Source organism: Pangasianodon hypophthalmus, chromosome 1, assembly GCF_027358585.1.
Source record: "Pangasianodon hypophthalmus isolate fPanHyp1 chromosome 1, fPanHyp1.pri, whole genome shotgun sequence".
Taxonomy (NCBI): Eukaryota; Metazoa; Chordata; class Actinopteri; order Siluriformes; family Pangasiidae; genus Pangasianodon; species Pangasianodon hypophthalmus.
In genome coordinates this window covers 27,104,955-27,128,860 of record NC_069710.1, presented here as the reverse complement: position 1 = coordinate 27,128,860, position 23,906 = coordinate 27,104,955, and the positions used below count along the sequence as shown (strand labels likewise).

General features: G+C 40.0%; 1 protein-coding gene across 7 annotated transcripts in view; it reads left to right on the top strand.

The window, feature by feature from the left end:
• The window catches only part of pard3aa (par-3 family cell polarity regulator alpha, a), a 379,511-nt gene that overhangs the window by 195,522 nt on the left and 160,083 nt on the right, over positions 1-23,906 (top strand). For all 7 annotated transcript variants that reach the window (XM_053233962.1, XM_034309095.2, XM_026944876.3 and 4 more), the window contains exons 9-11: positions 452-873; positions 5,978-6,117; positions 8,945-9,073. In XM_053233962.1, coding sequence (XP_053089937.1) covers positions 452-873; positions 5,978-6,117; positions 8,945-9,073 — 691 coding nt within the window. The remainder of the gene's footprint in view (positions 1-451; positions 874-5,977; positions 6,118-8,944; positions 9,074-23,906) is intronic.

The window sequence follows — 23,906 nt, the reverse complement described above, 5'->3', positions numbered from 1 at the left end:
TCACAATCCCTTTTTTCAAAAGTTCAAAAGTTAGTCACCACTCACAGGTTTCTGAAGGTTTCGATTAGATTATATGCAGTACCCTTGTTTTCTGTGTGGACACAGATATTGGCCTTGGGCTCTAATGCATCCCTGCTTACTCCCCAAGGCTTTGTGATTATGTAAATGGTAGATAATGTAATATGTGAATTAGCCTCGTTTCCAGCTGCAGCAGCACAATTAGCCAGCGATTAGTAATGCTGATTTGCTGACCTTTGACTGTGTCTTCCTCTTAACTGGACAAGTGTCTCCACTACAAGAAAAATGCTGTTTTCCCACAAATGTCTGTGACCTAATTGAATGATTTGATCTATTGGTGTGCACGTGGGTGCATATTGACATTTCACAATGCCATTTTGTTGATTTATTTGTTTTTCCTCATTATTTACCTGTTTGTTTTTCACTCCTGCAGAGCACAGGACTTATTCAGGCAGGCCATGCGTTCCCCGTTCATCCTGTTCCATGTGGTTCCAGCAGTGAGGAAAGTACAGTATGAGCAGTTTTCCCAGAGTGAGCTGGGTGTCCAGCCTGGTCCTGGTCCCAAACAGCTACCCACTGACACTAAACCTGGTCCCGGTCCTAGCCGACTAACTCCTGAATCCAAACCTGGGGATAGGGGTAGTGTGGTGGTCGGAGGCATTGATTACAGTCCTAAAAGAATGTCTAAGAGTGGCCCTCATCCTAATGTTAATCACCAGACCCCGTCTTCCCAAATGGAGCAAAACCAACCTTATCCTGTATCAGCACCCATCATCAGTCCAGCCAGCAAGAGTACGACCTCCACAGGCTTCACCAAAAAGATCGGACGCAAGTTCAACGTCCAGCTCAGAAAAGGTGAGAGGAAAGAACCTGTAACAATGTGGTGATCATGATGTAGTGATTAGCAGGATGTATTTACATGCTTCTCACAACCAAGGATAAATATCCTGATGATATTGAGAACCTGGAAAAGTGTGAAACTTGGCTATTACACCACTGAGATTTTGATTTGTGTATTTAGATATTAGGATTTAAGATTTTGCATGTGGTAAAATATGCAGCTCTATTTTATATTTACCCAGTGTGAGAGCCATTTACAGGTCCATTTCTGGTAGTTATATACAGAGTTTCTTCTAAAGCAAGGCAACAAGAATGTACAGTAATCTCTCTTGGGCCGTAATGTTACGAATGAAGATGTAAGTCACTATGCATAGACTGTTTCAAACATTTAAATCCAGACCCCAGGTCAAGGTTCATGTTGTATCCTAAACAGCTGAATACTCAACTGTGTAATGGCATTTATTTTCCAAACAAGAAACCAGCTAGCTAGCTAACTCACCCATTTATAAATACAATGCAGTGTCCACCTGTAATTTCCTTTTCCTTCTTAGCAGCGAACCATGCTGAGTACATTTTAGACAGCATTTAACTTATTCTAGCATTATAAAAGCAAAAGTATTTCCCAACTTTCTGCTAAGCAACTAATTGTAAATTGTAAACATCCAACTATGATAAGCTTACACCATCTCGCTTGTGTATACACACTGTGTGTCAACACGGTAATGATACACATCGGGTAGTCACTTCAGGTAAACATTTTAGCTTAGCAGAAAAAATGTTTTCTCACTTTCTTGTTCAAAGGATTGGGAAATGAAAATCATTTATTGTTATTTTGTGTATATCTTGTTTGCTTTTTGGAAGACTCAGGCTAATCATTTTGTTTCGATAGCTTTAAAAAACTGGACATATGGTTTAACTGTTTTTTTTTTTTTTTTTTTTTTTAAACCTTATTAAAAATTCTATATGTAATCTTGAAATACGCAGATTTCTTTGAGGGGTTTTTCATTAATTGTTTAACAACAGTGCTATGGTGGGTCCAACTGTAGGTCATATGACCCTAAATTTGTGCGTAACAGCTGTCATCTGCACACTATAATGCATGGAAAATGATCACCCCTGACTTGCACTGATTATTTTTCGCTGTGAGAAGCAGTTTCTTTGAAGCCATCTCTGATTTCACCTGCTATTAATGGCTGACGATATCTGTGTTGTCAGTGCAGGGATTGTCTCTATGTAACTAATATAATTAGCATTTCAAAGCACTATAGTTACTGTAGTGAGAGATTGTGATGCTCACGCTTTCTGTCAGCCTGACCTGCTGCTCCAAATCCTGCACGGAACACTTATCGCAGCATTTCACACCGCCTGAAAGCCTCACGTATCTATCAGAGCATCAGCATGCGTACAACTTTAAATTATTTGTACAAATAACCACAAATGCACATGCACATAATCTCAGAACATTGTGTTGTCTTTTAATGTTTAGGCTGACAAATCACTTATGGCAGATTTCGAACAGAAATTTCTCTAATGTCAGATACAGACCGAAAGCTTAAGACCCCGCCCAGTGTAATTCTCATTTCAGCATGTTTAAATAAAAGGCAAGATTAAAAGGCCTTTTTGTCAGCAGTTTGGAAGCACAGCAAGAGAGAAGAGCAGCGGAGACACAATTACTCCCCCGACCACAAACAACAAACCCCCGACAACCTGTCCCACTGGGAGAAATATTCAGAGGGCACGCACATCGGCTGCTTTAATTGAAAAGACAGCTGCAGGCAGGGAGGGGACTGTTAGCTTTAGCTACGATTAGGATACACGCTTGTCATGCACTGCCCTGTGTGGTAAATGGGAATGGCACAGTTTTTGGTGTTGGTGTGCTCAATTGTGTGTTTCCTTTTTTTTTTCCCCCTGATAATGTGTGTGTGTGTGTATGTGTGTGTATGTGTGTGTATGTGTGTGTGTGTGTGTGTGTGTATTTTCTGTGAATAGAGACTTAAAATTCTAGAGGCGTTGCATGAGTAGTAAAAAAAAACAAAACAAAACAAAAAAAACACCCAGGTGAACTATTAGTTGTTATATAACAACCAGTGACGATCCAATAAGTAAACAGATTCACATAAAACATTTCTCATCTGTGAATGTTAACAATATACATGGCATTTTCTGTTTGCTAGCTAGACCACATGGCTAATGTTAGCAGTTAGTGTTACATCTACAACTGACTGCAGCGTTTTCAATTTTGATGTGAGGATTTTTACCCCATTTTACCCCAAGTGACAGCTGCTAGCCAGGAAGGTTAGCATGTGCTTCCTCTAAAACACTTGAAACCAGTCACTGCATCTTTTTATACTGCTGCTAATGCTACGTCACAGGGCAGCTGAACACTTTGAGGAAAGCGTTATCTGCCCTCTTCCACATACACAAGCTCACAGACAGCCCTGATTGGCTAGTTTCTTGCTGAAAGGAAAGTCATCATTCATGACTAATTTTGCTCTCTTGGACTCAAGGCCACGGATGGCTGTGGCATGGTTGGTATTTGATTCCAACAAATAGGTAATAGGTAATAGAATTCCAACAAATTCCAATAATAGGTTGATACCTATTATTTTTAACACAAGGGAAGAATACTTTTAATATGCAGGCAGCAATATCCTGCTTTTGCTGAGTTGTCGTTTCTTCCATAAATGAACCATAGTCATTATTGACTAAGGTGTTGTTCTCCCAGACCTCACATTTTGCTCACGGAAGCAAACTTGAATGATTTCCCTGAATGCTTCTTGCTTAAACTGGAAAATGCACACTATCACTTGTTTCATCCCAGTGATTTAAACTTAAGTGAGAGAGGAAGAGAGAGAGTGTGTATGGCGGTGTGCCTGTTGGCATGTTCGTTCCTGATCCAGCAGATGCTGAGAGCTGGTGATTTGGCGCGAGGCTTTATCAGAGCTGGCGGGAGGTGCTGAAGGCAGCTCTGACATGAGAGGGCCGTGTTGCAGGCTAATCTGAGGGAGTCATCGCACGCCAGCTCTAGCTAAACGAGTGGTACACACCTCTCCCCTACTACCAGCCCCACAGCTGCATTTACACAATCCTCTCATTTATAGCGGAGATGGTGAGATTGACCCTGTGAGTGCAGGCCTGAGTCTCGTATAAACTCTACAGTCTGCCAGCTCTGACCTGGTTCTGCTCCAGTGGATCTCCTGCCGGCTGCGCCTTTATTTACAGTCTAACAAAACAGCAGAGCTTTCACCATTCTGAGAGAATTACTGTAGGTCATTTTTTTCTTCATGTCAAGCATTTGGTGTTGTTTTTTGAATTCCACTTTTATGGCCTAAGCTCTTTTACTTGTTCAGATTTCTGATGTAGGCCATGGTTTTTTCCTCCAAGGCTGGTTTCTGGAAGGCCACGTGAGATGGCAAATTTGGGATTTTTCAAAACCAGACTCATTTTGGTGGTTTATTGTTAATTTTTTTTCCTGTTGTAAAACAGCATTTATAATGGCTAGGGCTCTAAATCTCTCTCTCTCTCTCTCTCTCTCTCTCTCTCTCTCTCTTTCCTTAATCTTCTTCTGTCTCTATTAGTCAGTGTGTCCTAATCAAATAATGGACTATGCAGAACCCAATTTTCACCTTGCTCTTAACAGCCTTTTTTGCCTTATGACCAGAAGTTAATTAGATTGTTTAAAATCAGGACTTTTTACAAAAAAACATTTTTTTCTCCATCATTTTACATTCACGTTACTGAGACAAAAATGGAAGTGAAGACATAAGTGATTAATTAGCCGGCTGTTAGAGAGGCATCTCTCTAATTACCTGATTGAGCACCATTAGCGCTGGACTTTCCTAATGTCCTAAGAGTTGGAAAAAGGACATTGGATTATCTCTAATAACCTCTCAGGCCAGTGTTGTTGACTCTGATTGCCTCTCCTCCACAACAGAATGTCTAAAATTAGACCCATGAACAGCAAAGATGGATCCGAATGAGCCCACTGAACGTTTTAGTGCTGCATGTTTACTCTTCCCCTGGGTTGAGAAGTCCAAGAGCAGTGCTTTCTGAGTGGCCCAAATAGTGAAGAAGCCTGACTTGATGGCTATAAATGTGTCTTAAAATGAAGATACACGTATCTCCGTGCACCTATCGCTCTTTGCATCGTCTCGCTTGCCCGTCTGTGCTCTCTGAGTAATGCAGGGCCGCTCTGGTGATAAGGTCAGTGCCGCCGTACGCTCCCCGCTCCGACCTGCTCTATGGCGCTCTCCGGCTTCACTCAGTCGACCCATTTATATTCATTTGCCTCTCCCAAAAAGGTCGCTTTGTGGACGGCGAGCAAATTGCTTTAGAGACCCCATGCCTGAACCCTTAACAACATTTCCCTACGATTTAGTAGCATCTGTGGCAAGCTGTAAAGTTCAATTTGCCTAAAGCTTCAGTGCATCAAGCGCCATCAAAAAAGAGCCTACATTACCCTGGCCTTGTAATGAGTGGCTCGTACTTCCAGCGCTAGACTCATCTGGCTTAGAGATTTAAATATACACTGTCATGATCCTGTTATGCTCGTAAGCTCTTCTTGTTCCAGCGCTTTAGACAGAGTTAAATTTGCCGTGATCACAGATGGGCCTCAAACATTTAATTATGGTTTGCAGTTTGGTCGTATGTTTAGAGTGTTGTATGTTTTGATATGTACATTCACATATGGGCAGTCATGCACTAATGGAGCACACAGCAACCTACTTTTTTTTCACCACTTGCCTGAAGGTTTTGAAAATAGCCCTGATGATGGACCCTGATTGGTTATTAGATACAGTAGCTTTTAGGCTTTACCTTGGGCTGTAATTTTACTGTGGCCAATATAATGCTTTTGGCAGTGGTTTTAGTAAGTCATGGAGTGTCTGCATGTGTGCATATATCTGTGGGTCTGTGCTTATATTAATAGGTCAAGATCCTGACCATACGTGTATTAAATTTTAGAACGCAAGACATGCCTTTATGTGTGCATCAGTGCTTAGGTTGCACTGTTACAGAATTACATCAACAGATTGTTGCTGTTTTAAAGTATTTCTAGCTGAGTTGTGGTCTTCATGGTGTTTTTTTTTTTTTTTTTAAATTAATCTTTTGCTCTTCTCAGGTCCAGAGGGACTTGGCTTCAGTATCACATCACGTGATGTCCCCATAGGAGGCTCCGCCCCAATCTACGTGAAGAACATCCTTCCTCGTGGAGCAGCCATCCAAGATGGCCACCTGAAAGCCGGTGACCGGCTGCTGGAGGTGAGAAAGATGAAAGCTTGTCACTCCACCGAACTTATCTTATTATCCTGTTCCTTATCAAAGAGGAGCTTGTTGCATGGGTTTACACCTGTTGCTTTTAAAAGCATCTTTCTCTTAGTCATTCTCTCACTTTGCATTTCCTACTTCCTGATTCTCATGCTGGATTTTCTGAAGTGGTTTCTGTCTGAGTCTTGCTTACTGTCTTGGCTTTGCTGAAACACTTGAGACTAAAGTTGTCTACCTGAAGATAGCACTTATTTCTCACTAGTAGCTCATAAAAGCAATCAGAGCAATTTCAGAAAGTGCTGATTTTAAAAATTTGATCAACACAACAGTTGTAATTGTATACTGTCAAGGAGTTGTATTACTATGATATGAATTTGATGAAAGAATGTAAATTATTCCAATTTGAATCATTCCAAATTGATTTTTTAAAAACAGTTTAAATAGTTCTAATATGAGTAATATTTGTAATGTCTCCTAATTCAATGAAGGTGTTTTTAGGGGCTGTATTTGACTGCTGGCAGCTATACCTTTCACTGAATTGACTAAAACAGATATACCAGATTTACAGCTGAGTTTGTGCTTAAGGGGTAAGGAATACTGTGACGTGTTTGGAGTGAAGAGTGTCTTATTGATGCTAATCAATGAAAAAAAAAAATACTCTCGATGGAAAAAGGTAAATGTAGCCTTACTAAGCATTTTAAAAAAGAGTTTTAAAAAAGGTTAAACGAGATCATGTAGGCCAATTTGTAAAAATTGCATGTTATTTTGTAATAAAGTGGCACACCTGCATGTTCTTGTGCCACTGCTGGAGCCCGAGCCTGAAGCCATGCCTTCTGCGGAGGCTGACTCAGATCTCACTGGCCTCCAGTCACACACTCACCTGGCTCCATCAACACACCGCTGTGCACACACTCACCTTGCTTCAGCATCACCACGGTCATGCTGGTGTGTAAATTAGACCAGTCAGAACGCTCGCTTATGCTATGTCAGTAACCATGTTTGGGCGTGTTGGATGTCAGCAGGTTGTGGTCCCAGATGCAAGTGTGGAAGGAAGAAATTAGCCGTAGCTTGTGCTATTTTTGTACCCTAATATCCAGATGACTTTTATTGCCTAAGCTTTTAGTATTCCTTAGTGGGTGTGGTGGTTTAATAAACTTTAGATCAAGTCTAAGAGAAATTATCATTTAGGGAAAAATCAGACAGGTTGGTACTAGCCACACAGACAAAACATATATGCGCTCATCTCCAAAAAACTCCCGGAAAAGAAGAAGGAGGGGGAAAAAAACAGGGGCACCCAGGGGGATATGAGCAAAGTAGAGTACCAGAAAAGACCTGGATATTGTACTATACAGTCCAGCCAGTTTAATAGGAACACCTGTACACCTGCATATTCATGCAATTATACAATCAGCCCATCATGTGACAGCAGTGCAATGCATAAATTCAAGGTCAAGAGCTTCAGTTATTGCTCACCTCAAACATCAGAAGAATGAGGGAAAATGTAATCCCATTGACTTTGACCATGGCATGGTACTCCTGGGATTTTCTCACACACCAGAGTGTACACAGAATGGTGTGAAAAACAAAAAACGTCCAGTGAATGGCAATTCTGAGGGCAGAAGCGAGTTGTGGATGAGAGAGGTCAGAGGAGAATGGCCAGACTGGTTTGAACTGAGAGGAAGTAACTCCTGTTACTAAAATAACTTGCATAACCACACTTTACATGCGAGGAGAAAAGCGTCTCAGAATGGACAACATATTGAACCTGAAGTGGATGGGATACAACAGAAGAAGATCATATCAGGTTCCACTCCTGTCAATCGACAACAGGAATCTGAGGCTACCGTGGGCACAGGCATCTTCAATTTTATGTTTTGCGCTGCTCCCACATGATTGACTGATTGGTTATTTGCATGAATGAGCAGGTGTACAGGTGTTCCTATTAAACAAATCACTAATAGAGTACTTTTTACACTAACCTGTCCTGGGAGAATTTATCTGCAGTCCTGCTTCTGTCCTCATGTCAAAACTGTATCCTAACTGTAAATTAAAATGCAAAAAAGGCATATACTGCATATAGCTAATATCATGCAGCAGAAAGAAGACCCATGTTATTATTTATGTCACATGTATTATTTTTTTTATTATTTACTCCCAGAACTACAAACTATTACTATTTGAATTTAATCAACCTCTCATATATCAGCCCACTCAAAAAATCTGTTTGCTTTAGGGTTCTAAATGTAACCTTTTCCCCTATTTTCTCTAGACTATAGCCGTTATATAAATCCACAGGATCTTTTTAACTCCAATGGTTTCCAGTAGGACTGTGCAATACATTTATATTTACGGCATTTGGCAGAGGCCCTTATCCAGAACGACTTACAGGAGTGCTTTGAAGTCTCTATCAATAAATACATCCTGATACTGGCTCACTAGGTCATGGACTAAGAGTACTGTCAGTCTAAGAATCTCTGTTGGAGAGGTAATATAGTATGAAAAAAACACAGACAACACAAGATTTTTTGTCCATAAGTACTCCATAAAGAATACAAACAGCAATTCCATATTGCGATTACATTCCCACACACTGTGATCACAATATATTACAATAAACCACTAAGTCCATGATGGGTCGCAGGTAAAGATTAGCCTGCATTAACCTAGGGTTGCTTAAACCAAACATTTTCTACAGTCTGTATTAAAGTGATATATTTTTGGTATGTGCAAATAAATTCCTTGTGTGTGTGTGTGTGTGTGTGTGTGTGTGTGTGTGTGTGTGTGTGTGTGTGTGTGTGTGCGTGCGTGCGTGTGCGTGTAGGTGAACGGGGTGGATCTGAACGGGAAATCTCAGGAGGAGGTGGTGTCTCTTCTCCGCTCCACTCCAATGGGAGGCACTGTTAGTCTGCTGGTCGTCCGCCAGGAGGATGCCTTCCTGCCTCGTGAAGTGGTAAAACATGCACACACACGCACCATATTTACTTTCTCACTTCTGCAGTCTATATTGTAAATTTAATCAGATGCAGAATCATGCCTCTGGACCATATGTTTGTACATGCCTTCGCTTAATTCTCTGTCTTGGCTCAGTTCACATAAGTGACTAAGAAGTTGCGTTTGGAATAATGAGGGTGAAAAGCATGTTATGTTAAAGTTACATGGTTTCACCTAGTCTGTGTCTCACAACTGACTGACTGACAGGTGAGATATTTGAGTGCAGTCTAATTCACTCTCCCTTCCACAGAAAAGACTCAGAGACTCTGATAAGCATTAGAGGCAAATGAGTTTGGATGCAGTGAAAATACATATTCTACATACACTGATAATCTTAGTAGAGTGCATTGTAATGAAAAGAAGCTCAGAAAGTGTTAGTATGACATGTTGCAGTTCTCTCTCTCTCTCTCTCTCTTTCCCTCTCTCCCTCTCCCTCTCCCTCTCTCTCTCTCTGTCTCTCTCACAAAGCATTTCCCTTTCACCCATATAGGGAAAGAGATGTTCATTCTCTCCAGTTCTTTTAAACTCTTGATTTCCTGTTTTTTCTCTTTTTTAACTTTCTTGCCCTTCTTTTGTTTGTCATCTCCCACTCCTCATCTTCATCTTTCATGGCTTTCTTTTCCTTGCTATTCCAAAGCCCCTTTTTCTCTCCTTCTTCTCTCTTTGCTTCTGGACCTCTTTTCAGTCTAAGATTTTCAAAGCTTTCTGTTTTTCTTTGAGAGAAACAGAAAGAAAGAGGGAGTTGGACGCTTCATTACCCTCATTGCCACATTAACATTCAGGGAGCTTTGGCTCTGCAACACCCTCAGTTCAGCTTTAAAGCATCTCAATAATCCATACCCTCATGTTCATAAAAATCAGATTAGTGAGACATCATTCCACAGCTGAAGGTTATTGCAGACAAAGCAGAGAGAGTGAGAGTGGCAGTTTATTTTATCTGTTGTTTTGAAATTGCTAGAGAGATGGGCACTGAGTGGGTGGATGAGTGGATTTGGGTGAGATGGCTGGATGATGTGGTGGTATGTGGGGGGGAAGAGTCTGTGCTTGTTGGCTGGAGGAATGGTGGAAACATTACTGCATCAATGCTTATGATCCAAGAAGTTCTAAATTAAGCTCAGTGCATTGTGGGAACTCCAGACAGGAGGAAATATGGTTGGAGCAGAGAGGTGGATGCTGTTGGTGGCTGTCACTTGGTGAAACATATCAAGAGAACAGCAGTTGACCTGCTCTTTTGTGGAGCAGGCAGAGATAAGCGATACATGACACGGTAATTAGCGCCTTTCAGACAAAATGAGGTCATCATCTCTTCATGGCGAGTGAAGCATTTTGTGATGTATAGGCACTAACAAGAACCATTTAATATGGACTACAGCCAGCAACCGATAAATAAATAAGTAAGCAAGCGAGGAAGTCGGCAAACAAGTACAAAATAAAACAACATAAAATGATTGTAATGGTGTAACGGAATAAAAAAAATCAGCCAACGTTAACTAATTATGTAAATTTTTGCCAAAAATTAATTAATTATCTTAATGATTTTCCTCAGTCAGTCAGAAAATATATCAGCAAGCCCAGCTGAATACCCTCTGGAACTGCTAGCTTTAATGTTTTACATTGTTGTTTTAATGGACAGTGTTACATTGATATGGTTAGGGGTCCTGACCTACTTTCTGAATTTTACAGCTCATGGATCTTTTAATCCAGACATGCGGATTAGCTGAATATAAAATGTGGACTCCAGTGACATTTTTTTCCCCCTTGCACAATACTCAAACTTCTTGGAACCCAACTGATTGGTTGATTCTACTGGTCGATTCTACTGTCATTTTCTAGCTATATCATATATCAGTGATTAATTGGAAGCTGTGGTCCAGCAGAGATCCTAACCTTGGCTTTATCTATCTAGACAACACAGGAAAAATAAGGCATTTGTAGATTTTACCACTTTTGTTTCCAACCCCATAATGAAGTAAAAATAATACTCAACACTATTTACCATTCTCTGTAATAAAAATGAACTAAAATTGCAGATATAACATTTTTAGTTTGCACATATCCTTAGAGCTTCTCTGAAAGCCTAATAGGGCTTAAGGGTTTCCTTTTGCCTTCCTCAGAATGGCATTAACAGCATCACTCATGATATTTATTCACCTCTCGACTTCTGCGCTGTGCATTTGATTAGCCTTCTCCTAAGCTCGAGGGAGTGTCGAGGCTTTGGGCAGATGCTCCTCAGCACAGGCAGTGACTTATTGAAAAGGGTGTCAGCTCTAACCTTTACTCACAGTGTGAGCAGGTCCACAGGGACACGCTGAAAAATGAGCTCTGACGCCCGCACCCGGCCCTCGCCATCTAAAGGAGGGGAAAAAGACAAAGAGAGTGAAAGAGAGAGAGAGAAACTCCAGTGAACTCCAAAGAAGCTTGGATCAATGGAGCGCTGCCCTTGAAGAGGAGTTGAAGAGAGGTTGAAGGGAGGATTGGTTTCAGTCGAGGGGAATGAGAGACCAGTGCAGTGAGGACACAGCCGGGTTGTGTTGGGGAATTTACACAAACACTCAAATCTTGGCTGAGTGAAGACATGCTGATATGGTGTGATCCTGTGTCTTGGTATTTATAGTGCGCTATTGCTGCAGTTTGCCTGTATGGATTAAGAGAAGATAAGAGAAGAATGAAGAGTGATATTTGCATTGCATGACTGAAAAGCTCCTGGAAAAACTCTTACATGCTAACCCAGAACCTTTATCATGTTCCTTTTTTTCTTTTTTTCCCCTTTTTTCTGCATCCAATTTTCCTCACGATTTAGTCTTAGTCACTTCCTACTTTCTTATATTGTAGAATAGCTACCTATCTGGGAATGTGAGAGCTGAATATTATTTCCTTCACATCATAGGGGAGTTAAACATGCTTGGAGAGGAGAGCACTAATCAGCCATGCTGTATACATGAGCTACTCTAAGCCTGTGTTCACCTAATGTCACTCTGATGGACAGGAGAGCGAGGACTGCCATGCCTCCCACCCAGTAATTATGGCCAGTTATGCAATCTTGGGATCCCAGCACCATCAAGATTCAAACTCACAATCTCCCAATAGGAAAGTCATCTTTGCCGTTTTAAGCCACTCCTTGATTTTTTTAGTTGAAATTTAAGGCTTTAATAAGAGGCTTTCCTGCCTCTACTTTTATGGCGTGTGAGCAGAGCTGATAGCTGCAGAGTTGCTGGAAAAGATGGAGATGAGTCAGAGAGAAGCCAGACAGGGGATCTTGGCTGGAAATAGATATAAAGGCAACAGATGAGACAGCTGGGATAAAAATCTGAGGCATCAGAAATCCCTGCCGATTTAAAAAAAAAAAAAAAAAAAAGCGTCAGTCCAAAATACAAAACAAAACCAGGATAAGTGCATTGAGGGAAGGACTGCATGAAAACAGACACATGGCACTTAATAAAATCTTCCCACATTGTAGACACACGCACATATTCCAAGGCCATGGCCACACGTCTTTGAATTATTCATGTCCACAGAGGCAATTACCTAGCACGCTAATATGGCCCGAAGCATGATAGGCGGCAGAGAGCATTAAAACAACTCGCCACACAATTCCGTTGCGTAAACAAGAAAGCCGCTCTGGGCCACCTGACCACTATTGGACATTTATCAGCACATTTTATCATTCATTGTGTGCTGCCGTGAATGTGTCTGCCACTAAACCGCAGTGACGAGTGCACATTGCATATTGTCTGCCACATGAATACGCTCTCTGTCTTATCTGTTGCTCTTTCCTCTGAGAAATGAATCAGTCAATGTCATGCCTCAGCAAACACACTGGACAGAAGGATAAGAAGAAAAAAGAAGGGAGAAAATGAATCGTTCCATGAGCACAGTCACTGAATGCTTATTGAAAGTGACAACACCCAGGTTTTCACCTGTTGAGTCAGAATTGGCAGCAACAAGCCATCACTACTAGAGAGAGGTTGCCTCAGCCATGTCCGCTGTGTTCAGATCTGGTAATGAGCAAAAGCTCCCCATGTATCTATGCTTTGTATATCTGTTTGAATCTCTGTCAAACCACAGATGTTTTTTGCCACTAATGCCATGTTAAAAGAATAACATTGAGAATGGGACCAGGAGAGACATGTATGGAAGGAGGCCATGTGACATAGTTGCTAATGCATGTCATAAACACTCTCAGTTTAAAAGTTGTCCATTTCTGCAAAAAAACTATGCTCAGAGCAATATATGTCTCTAATCTAAATCTGTTTTTACAGTGAAAAACTGGCTGCTGCTAATTGCCAAAACTTTAATCAGCCACACTTTTGCTATCTCCAAATATAAAGTAATTCTTACATGGATGTTGTTCCTCAAGACTACACGTAACAATGCACTTACTCACAGCCCTAATATAATACAACAATTACCCACCATTCAAACCACAGGAGACAGCATTGCAGTTTTCCATAAAGAATACATAGAAGACATATATTGTAAGCTTAAGGGAAAAGCAAAATAGATTAACAAACTTTTTTGCAGATGTTGCATATAGTAAGAGCTAAGTGTGAAATTTGGCTTATAACAACTGCTATGTGCAGCTGTTTCCAGAAGCGTATCGTTCTCTTTTGAGCCTTGTTCTTCTCAAGGTTTCTTCCTCATGTCATCTCTTTCCTTGCTACTGTCGCCTCTAGGGATCTAAATATAACTCTACATACATATTTCTGTAAAGCTGCTTTGTGACAATGTCTGTATTTCAGAGTGCTACGCAAATATAATTGAGTTGAAAATTGAATGTAGAGGCATTTTATGTTTGGGCTAGGCTATTATTTACCTTATGTTTATTAAGTGCAACAGGCTACTGGATGCACTGCACAGTTTCCTTTTCACCCAACACAACTGATGCAATTCATGGACAGCTTCAAAATAGGCTTATAAGTTGGATCAGGTGTGTAGGAGAACATAAACTATGTGACAACCCCTGATTCACCATCAAAAATTGCTAGATGTTATACTGATTCATGTATGTTATAAAATCAGCCTTTCTCCTATTTGCAACAGCACTTTATGATTGACAGTATGCTTTATGCTTTAAAAAAAAGTCTTTATTCAGAAACACCCAGCTGCACGGAATGTTTTCTCTTTCACCAGGCTTTAGCACATCTGCATCATTGTTGCTTGTTAATCCCAACTATTTGTGCAACTCGATGAAATCGGCTGCAGATCTGATGCAAAGCAGCTTGCCAGATCATCGGATGACAGAGCGAATGGCGCATCATCTCAGTTCAGCACAGAATAGTAATTAAACACTGCATTAAAGTCCTCTTTATGATCAGATCGCAGTTGTCACAGATCCATTAGATGCTGGGGCTGCCAAGCAAAGAGAATCTTAATTGCGCAATTAATTTGAGCATGCAATTCTACTGACAGTTGGATTTATGCTTTTCAGCGAGGCCAGCTTCAGACAAATGCCTGACAGTTTGTATTTTAATAAGGGCTGTTGAGTGTCCTAGGCTTACTTATTGAGCATGAGCACTAAGCCCTGCTGCTGGACCTGTTTAACATTTTTGAATCCCAGCTGTGACATGTGCAGTTTATTGTCAAGGGAGCCTTAAGAGTTCCTGTCTCTTGTCCTGTCTCATATTAAGGAGCATCTATTATTTCAGGAGTAGAGTGTTCTACCTTGGGTGCTCCTGAAGTACAGGACAGTTCAGCCAGAGCTTTAGAAAGAAAGAAGGTCAAACAACATGACTTCTTCCATACAGTTATACAAATTTGGAAAATCTCGCACAGCTATGTGAACTTTGAAACATTCCTCCTTTTGTGCAATATCCAGGTCATTGCATTAGACCTTTACACTGCACGCATTCCCAAATGGTAACAATTATTCACAGCAGATATCATCTTGCTTTCCTAAATAACTTTATACACAAGAAACATACACACACACACACACACACAACCACAGTGTTTCTCAAGAGCCAAAAAAGAAAGGTCATGCCTTAACATTTATGGCCCTAGTCATTTCCTCTGTGCTGAATGCCTCCACTGAATGTGCAGGCCAAAAGGAGTAAAAGTGAGAAGAACAATTTATTAAACTGTGAGCAGAGCATGAGGCTCACTCTTAAACCAGCCTTTATTGGAAGTATTGATGGAAGCACACTGAGGATAACTTTTAGAGGGTGCTAAGCTTAGGGAATTATTTATTAATATTGACAGACCTAGAGTATTGGCTGTGGTGTTGAAGTCTGTGGGCACACACTGTGCCATTTTTCACAGCCCACTCATGTGGGTTAAAAGCAGACCCGCTTTATGTTTCATGATTTTGAGAGTGACATGATGAGGGGGTGGTTTTTGGTAGAAGTTTGAGTTTTTACTGGATGGGTCTTTACGCTTCAGCCAGTTCATTCACTTCTGTGCCAGCTCTTACAATCTGGCTGTGTCCCATTCTACCCTGTCCTTTAGCTCACCTCAAAATAATATGCACAGGAAGAGCCAGTGAGCTGTCCACAGTGTGATTTGAGACAAAAGTTAAGAAGAAAACTTAAGTGGGTGTCGTCCATGCCTGTGATGAGCCAGGTCAGAGTCTGCAGTCGTAGAGTTGTGTCTGCCCCTAGCTTTAATATAATTAGCTGTCTCAGAGAGTTATGCTTTTGAGTCTGCTGCTTTACAGTCAGGATGAGGTCATATTCAGCAAGTTTTGCTTACAGGGTGCAAAAGTCCTCTTCAGTAGATTCAGCCAACTTCCTTTTACCTTCAGGTGTCACTTCAGGCTGAGGGCACACTGGGCTTTAGACTGAGAGGAGAAAACGGAGTCGAGATACCAGTGAACAGGAACAGGGAGATGTGTCTTTTTGACAGTGTATGAATTAGCAGGGTGGAGAAGCTGATCTTTCTCACTCCACCTGAAAGATGGTGTGGAAGCTGTAAGGCACTAAATGTAAACCTCTGACAGTCAGTTTTCTTTATTGAAAATCCTGCAGGTCATAAATTATAATAAGGGGGTTCTTGCCTCGCTAACAGGGTACTACCTAGAGCTTTTTTCAGATAGGGAAACGTTCAGTTGTATTGTTCTTCATACAACCTTAAAGGGTTTTCTCAGATGGATAACCAAAAAATATTGAATGGTTCTAGGACGAGAGGACAGTTAAAATTACAATTTTTATGATTGCATTTGAAATCCAGTGGTATGTTATGAAAGGGCCCCGGTGGCCACAAACTTGCATCAGCGTGTATGTGGAAGCGAAACACATTCCCATGGTGGCTTAGTTAGAGATTAAACATTTTCTTCCAGTTTAGCCATAGCCAAATTCTACCCAATAACTAGTTCTCCCTGTCCCATGGTAGCTACCAGCCTGAGAGGGTGAGGTTTAAAGCACGATTTCTCCAAGCTATAAAGCCTACACAGCAAGCACACCTTTGTGCAGCGTCTTATGTAATGTCTCAAGACAGCTGTACATTCTCAGAGGAGAGTGCTAAACTTACACTATTTTCTCCATACTCTATTTGGGGGAAAAAGAGCATTTATTTAAGGTCTCTCTGGATAGTTAAGGAAGCAGTTGATTTGCTAAAATTTTGTACTTAATCTTTAAATTTGTAAAATGTTAGACTTTTTCCCTCTTTTTTGTGTTAAGCATTTTTAATTTTTAATTTTATTAATATAGTATTAATAGGATTAATACTATAATCTATAATGTGTGTTATAGAAATGTTTTCTAGAATCACAATATGATATTTTGGTGTATAATTGACCCTTAGGTGAAATAATAGGCCTTTGCTTCATTGGGAGCATGTTGAATTTAGTATTAATATACTTTATTGTACAGTATGTGGTGGATAGATTTTTTCTTTTTAGTGCAGTTGGAAGTGGTCTGAAGGCTAAGTTAAGGTTAAACGAAACCTAAAGTGTCCTCGCACAGGTGTCTTCTAAGTCCTTCCATGCATCCAGAGTAGAGTAAAAGCATGGTATGTCATGTTTACCAGCAATCACTCACACTTTCTTCCTCCTGTCTGATTGTTCCAGTGGTCAGTGTGACATTTTCAGGTTGGAGCGCCAATCAAACCCCTCTTTCCTCTTCAGTATCTCTCATTGTCTGGTGTCCCTGCTGTGAAAATTACCCTCATACCCATCTATTCCTCATGCTTGAGATGTTTAACTTCAATTGCCTGTCTTTTTTTTCTCTGCAATCTTCCCCTTGTTTTCTCTCCTCTTTCTTTGTCTATCCTTCTTTCTCATTTAGACTTTCTCTGTTCCACAGTTTTGAAGATGAGCACCTGTACTGTTGATGTTGGTTATTAGAGTTAGAAATGTGCCAAAAGTCGTGCCATGGTTCAAAGCGGATACGCCAGGCGTTTTCAGTAATTAAGCCTACTGTTGCTAAGTGCACTGGAAGACAATGGTGGTTTGTTGACGAATATTTTTTGTACACCAGTTTGGAGCTGCCACCTGTTTTCGTTTAGTACCTTTTTCCAGCAGCTGTGGCAGTAATTAGCCTCACTGCTGGCATGGCGTTGTTGTTGAGCACTGATAAACAAGCTGGTTTGGGCCATTTGGAGGGACACACATGGCCTGTTCTAGGGAAGCTCATCTCAGACTGAGCAAAGCTGAACCAGACAGGATGTATACAGTGCTGAGTACTGTTTCTTTGATCATTCAATTCACATTATTTGTATAGCACTTTTATCAGTAGTTACAGAAATCCAGATTTAGCTTTAGATCCCTAATGTACGAGCCAGAAATGACAGTGGCAAGGAAAAACTCCCTGAGAGGACATGAGGAAGGCAACCTATCCTGTATTGGGTGACACCAGATCGTGGGATTATAAACGATTACAGTAGAGAGGTGTAGAAGGGTAAAGTCAGATTGGACAATGTACGTTGAAAGTATGTTCATTATGAGCATATTGTGAATAAGAGTCCTGGGATGGACACAGAACAATCTTTATAATTACAGCAGCAGTTCTTCAGCAAATACAAATCTATAGAATTAATTTGGCATTTGATGACTTGCAGTGTACAGCTAGCATTATTTTCCACATCCTCTGCGACCTGGCGGTCTTTACCTGTCTCAGCGTTTAGCTAGGATTAATTTGCATTACTGCGCACATTGAGCAGCTTCTTTAATTTCCAAAATAGCAATTTCCCAATTTCCATAACAATTTCAGCCTGCACCCAGCTGTTTGCTTACCATTAAAATGAAGCCTTGATACTGTGCATGCTAACGTGCAAAGTATAAAAATGTGATGCCATTAAAAACAGAAATGCCTGATTGTGATTTTAAAATGGTAATCATGACTTAGTCATGCTCATTCAGGAATAATGTGAGAATTACTTTGACTATAAGGACTTCTCTGATTAGTCAATGTTAACAGGTCTGTGACCTTTAAGCTTTCGTTTTTTTTCTCACCTATTTTCTCTCATCCTCTTTCTCTAGCCTAATTGTACCTGAAAGCTTGAAATCCGCATTAGTCTGAGGTGTTTTATATGCACTTTTTATCAGCACTCGTCTGGAAAGAAACCGGGGAAAGGAAATTCATGATGTTAAAATACTTATCATGCACAAAACCCTCTTTGCAATTATATACTTGACTGATTTCTTTTATGCACTAAAATTTATTTCCAGTGACCTTTATGTCTTTACCCCATTCAGACAAGAGAGCAGAAGAAACACTGCTAATTGGTTCAGCCGTGGATGTGTAGGAAAAGTCTGAGAGGTTGTGTGAAAAAGAAACAATGTGCTTTTCCACCTCAACTCATTCTTTCTGTCTTTTTCTGTCTGCTTGTGCATCTCTGAGTATTTTTATGGTACGCTATCTCTCAGAGGTTTCCTTTTTTTTTTTTTTTTTTTATTTTATTGTTCCAGCACACACAACCTAATCCAAGTTAGTCCATGAAAACAAAAGCATGTAATGAATGCACCCAATCCTGTCTGATTATAAATGAATTCATTACTCCACTGCTCAGTGGTGTGTGACGTGGATTTTTTTTAATTGTTTACCTTGTGTGTAAATGGAATGTGCACTTTGAGTGTGACTGCCAGTGAAAGTAAGCATACCTTTATACATACAGTGGGGTCCAAAAGGCTGAGACTACATCGGAAATCTGGGATTTTATTTTTCATTTAAAATTGGAAATAAACAGAAGGTTTTAGAATTTTGAAATATTTGAAACAAAGAAAGTATATGTTTAATGTCCTGAATATTTAATATTCAAAATTCTGCACTATTTCTATGTCCCTATTTAACTGTAAGCAAATTAGTGATATTGACCATGTTAACTGCTTTTTATAAAAGGTCAGATTTTCCTCATGTCTGATCTCTTCTACTGAAGCATGTGTTCAGACAACACTCCGATGGATTTGATCTAAAATCGATCATACGTTTTTGCACAAATGTGTGGAGTCCATGGCTCGAATGCACACGCGCATTAAAGCAAAAAGGCAATGTACTAAATACTAAGAAACTCTGAAATTCATGTAAATATTTCAAAGATTCCACTTTTCACTCAAGTTGTAATAAAAATTATTGTATTAAATTAGAATAGAATGCAAAATAGAAGCATTTTCACTAGTGCTCTCAGACTTTGGACCCTACTGTATATGAAAGTGTACGACTTTGTGTTCCTCTTTTAAAAAGCTGTGTAGTGCCGGACTTTATAAAGAACTGGTACAGAAAGTCAAAAATGGAGTCAGGGGATTGTGTTACCATTTATGTTCACTCCCTTGCCACGTACACTTACTGATTCTGACATTGACAAAACTTATCCATGCCTGTGCATACTCTTGTCTTATCATGGACAAAATCTCACTTAAGGAGAAGAAATGTAAGACATAATTCAGATTTAGGTTTATTTTCTTTGGCTATATATGTAGTTAAGTGTTCATTAATGATGAAGACGTATCCCCCTGTGTCCACTCTAGAGATTATGCTGAACCTGTGGAATGTTTGGGGGAGTTATATTTTTTCAGTTGCCATGGAGGTGCTGGCAATGACAGCACATCTGTCTCAACCTCTGCTCTTCTCTTTAGAAACTCCAGATTTAGCCTTCCTGACTCAGAAGCACGATTCAGCTCTGAAGCTTGGCCCAGCATCAGGCCCTGTCCCAAATCTGACTTGCTGATCAGCCGGGATAAGTGTAGTGGTCTTGGAAAACCCTACACATGGTGACATTTTGTATTAAAAAAAAAAAAATCTAAAACATAGGGGCTTTCCTGAGCTAGATTTTGTATTTCTTTTAAACGTATTATTTTTGGGTTTCCTTCAAAACTAAAAAAAAAAAGAGAAAACTGCATTTAACGATCCCTATCTAGTTCCACTGAAACACACCAAAACAGTGATTTCCTAAAGGCAATTGCTATGTATTATGTAATATACAGTTGTAGGCAAAAGTTTCGGTGCCCTTCCCCCAAATTACATCACAGTTATTAATTTTTGAAGTGAAATGATGTAACTACTGTAGCAAACTCTTGCTAATCTACCGTTATATTGTATTTGATTAACGTAAAAAATAGAAAAAAAAAATTGTAATCGTGGCATGTGCAAAAGTTTAGACATCTTTGTTCAAGGTCTCCAGAGGAATATCATTTATTTTGTATAAAAATAAGGGCAAATAACATTTATGTAAGGTATAACATTGTGTTTTAGAAAAATAATCCATGCCATGGTGTTAGGATGCATTACCAACCTGAAGTGCATTACTTTCCAAAAGCAGCATAGATTGAAATGTTGTTTTTATTCCACAGAGATTTGTGAACAATATAACTCTTACAGTTTTTTAAATTTGTTAATGAGCATTATGTGATGCTTTTTAACAGTTTAGTTCTTTGTTAAAAAACAGCATTTTAAAATCCATTTTATTAGCGTTAGGTTATACGGAGCATCTACCATACAAGTCCCTGTGTATGAGCTGTTACTATAGGAACAATAGCATTTTAGAGCAAGTGCACTAATATAAACCTGTCATTTATGTTACAGCCAGAAAGTCACAGTAGAGAGCAGAAAATGAATCCACACCACCTATTTTGAGAATTCAACTGTGCTGTGGTATAAAGGTTATTATAAACAGTTAGAGCTTCATTATAAACTAATATGACAGTGTATATCAATTTTAAAACATCATGCCAAAGCTTTTCATAGATGTGTTTCGAAAGGATATTTAGTGAGATATGTATATATACATACATGTGTGTGTGTGTGTGTGTGTGTCCTCATGCATTGTGCATTGTGTCACCCCTAGATATATTACATTGCCCTCTTCCCCAAAATCCTGCATGATGCCTTAATGTCATCATCCTTGAAAACTATTGTTAGTCATGACACTTTAAATATCATCCATTCCTGAAACCACGTTTGACACCTCATCATGATGTTATATTCTGCACCTGACACCTCAGATCAGCATTGCTCCTGAATCCTCTCTCCAGTGTCATTGACAAAAACGAGGCATTGCAGACAAAGAGCAAAATCAATGCCTTGCCTGAGAAAGACAGACGACATTCAGATCTGTGAACATGCAGTAGCTTTTGGTAGAATGGGTGAATGGTAGAAAAAAGAATGTCTGAGTGTAAATGGGGTGTGTGTGTGTGTGTGTGTGTGTGTGTGTGTGTGTGTGTGTGTGTGTGTGTGTGTGTGAGTGAGTGAGAGTGAGAGAAAGAACGTTATGCTAATGAGGGGAGGATGGCAGGCTCTCTGCCTCCACCTGTCTTCTCCTCTGCTACCTGAGTCCAGCTATTGTCTGAGGAGAGCCGTCTGGGTTGCCATGGCAACTGTAGTGGAATGAGATGGCGAAGGATGGGTTAAAATGAACTCTGGGACTCTGCTGCATCCTAATAACTCGACTGCCTCTCAAGCTTCCTTGCACGCTGCAGCTGCATTGGCCAGACAATTGGCATTCTCCAGCATGCTGTGTGTTTTTGTGTGCATGTGTATTGCTTCAGTATTTGTCTCTATAAAAAGGCATGAGATGAATTGGTAGACCTGCATTATATTTTACTGGGATTACAGCTGACTTATCAATATATCTGAGAGCAATGGCAGAAAAGGGCTAATTCTCAGTCAAGTTACAGCTCTACCATTGCTGTCAGTAGTTTACAGTGGAAACTGCAAAATGCTGAAGAGACCTCAGAAATGTGCAAGCACTGGAAACTAACATTTGCTTTACATCTACTAGCTGGGTAATTATTTTGTATAGGAGATAATGGTGTCATTTGTTAACCTCACAAACTGTAACAGTATGTGTAGTGGGCTGGGAACACCCTTCACATGCTCTGATATTAACATTTTCTACTATATATAGTTGTGAATCTGAAACTGGTGGCTTTTCTGCATATATCATAAGTAATGTTAAAGTCTGGACACCCCCCCAAAAAAAAAAAAAAAAAAAAAAAAAGGATGCCTGCCTACTGCTACATTTATAACCTAATCTACTCATGGAACAACAATATTACTGCCTCTACTGTTTGGATGATGTGATGGCACAGGAGCATCCCAGACATTTTGACAGCCGATATTCAATCATAAAATGAACTGATTAAGCATAAGTCTGTTTCACTATGGCACACATGTAGCTTTCCAGCAACTTGATCAAATTGTGAGAAAAGCACATTTAGCTAGTGAGGTTTTAGACATGCAAGCAGATTGACTGTTTCTACCATTCATTAAATTGGACACCTGACCATTACACCCATGTATGTTTCTTTCCCAAACTGTTGCCACAAAGTTGGAAGCACAGAATTGTCTAGAATGTGTTTGTATGCTGTAGCATTATAATTTCCCTTCACTGGAACTAAGAGGCCCAGACCTGTTCCAGCATAACAATGCCCCTGTGCACAAAACAAGGTCCATGAAGACATGGTGTGTTAAGGTTAGAGTGGAAATATTCGAGTGTCCTGCACAGAGCCCTGACCGCAACCCTACTGAACACCTTCTTATATGAGATCAACTTTAATATATGTTGGTACCAAAGAAAATAATGAAAAGCATCAAATGAATGAACTTCATGCCTACCATTTGCAAACCTGCATGCACAAACGTGTCACAGTCTTCCATGTGAAAGCAAACCTGTGATTATGAGCCTCTCTTCCAAACAAACCCAGAACTGGTCCTGGATGCGGGCTCATGTATTCGGGCCAAGTGTGAAAACACCCTCAGTAGTCATTGATTAGACTATAGGCTGTGGCTTCTGCTTTTAACCATTGATGTGCATTTTAAATGGGAGATATGTTAAGAAAATTCCAAAACAGATACATCTAGCTAACATTAGTGATAGAGTTGAACACAGAGACCTCACAATTACGAGTTCACATGTGAAAATAAGGCCAACTGAAGAGCAGGTAAAAGCAGCATGAAAAGACCGGTGCTTACATACCTCAACTGTCATGACTGTGGTTACATTACCAATCACACTTGGTTTACTCCTACTGATTTTGCCACTTGTTTGACCTTTTGCTTCTGAGCTGCATTCAAAAATGGAACATTAGACTAATGGCAGTTTTAGTTTCACTTAAAAAATTACTAGATACATGACCTAAAGTGGATGTCCTATTCCAGTCTGAAAATATTGTTAGAAATGCTGCAGTAGTTAAAAATAGACATGTAGAGGAAGTTCTAAATTTCTCATTTCTCTGGTTGTGAGTGTGACATTAGTGACAAGGGCAATACAATGGAAACAGACCAGGAACTGTAGCCTGCAGCTAGAGGCTAAAGTTTCTTTGCTTGAGTTCCTCAGTGGAAATCGCAGCTATTGCAAGCAGCCTTGTGTGCAGTATGATCCATTTGTCATAAACTAACAGCAGCCTGAATGGTTTGCACTGCACA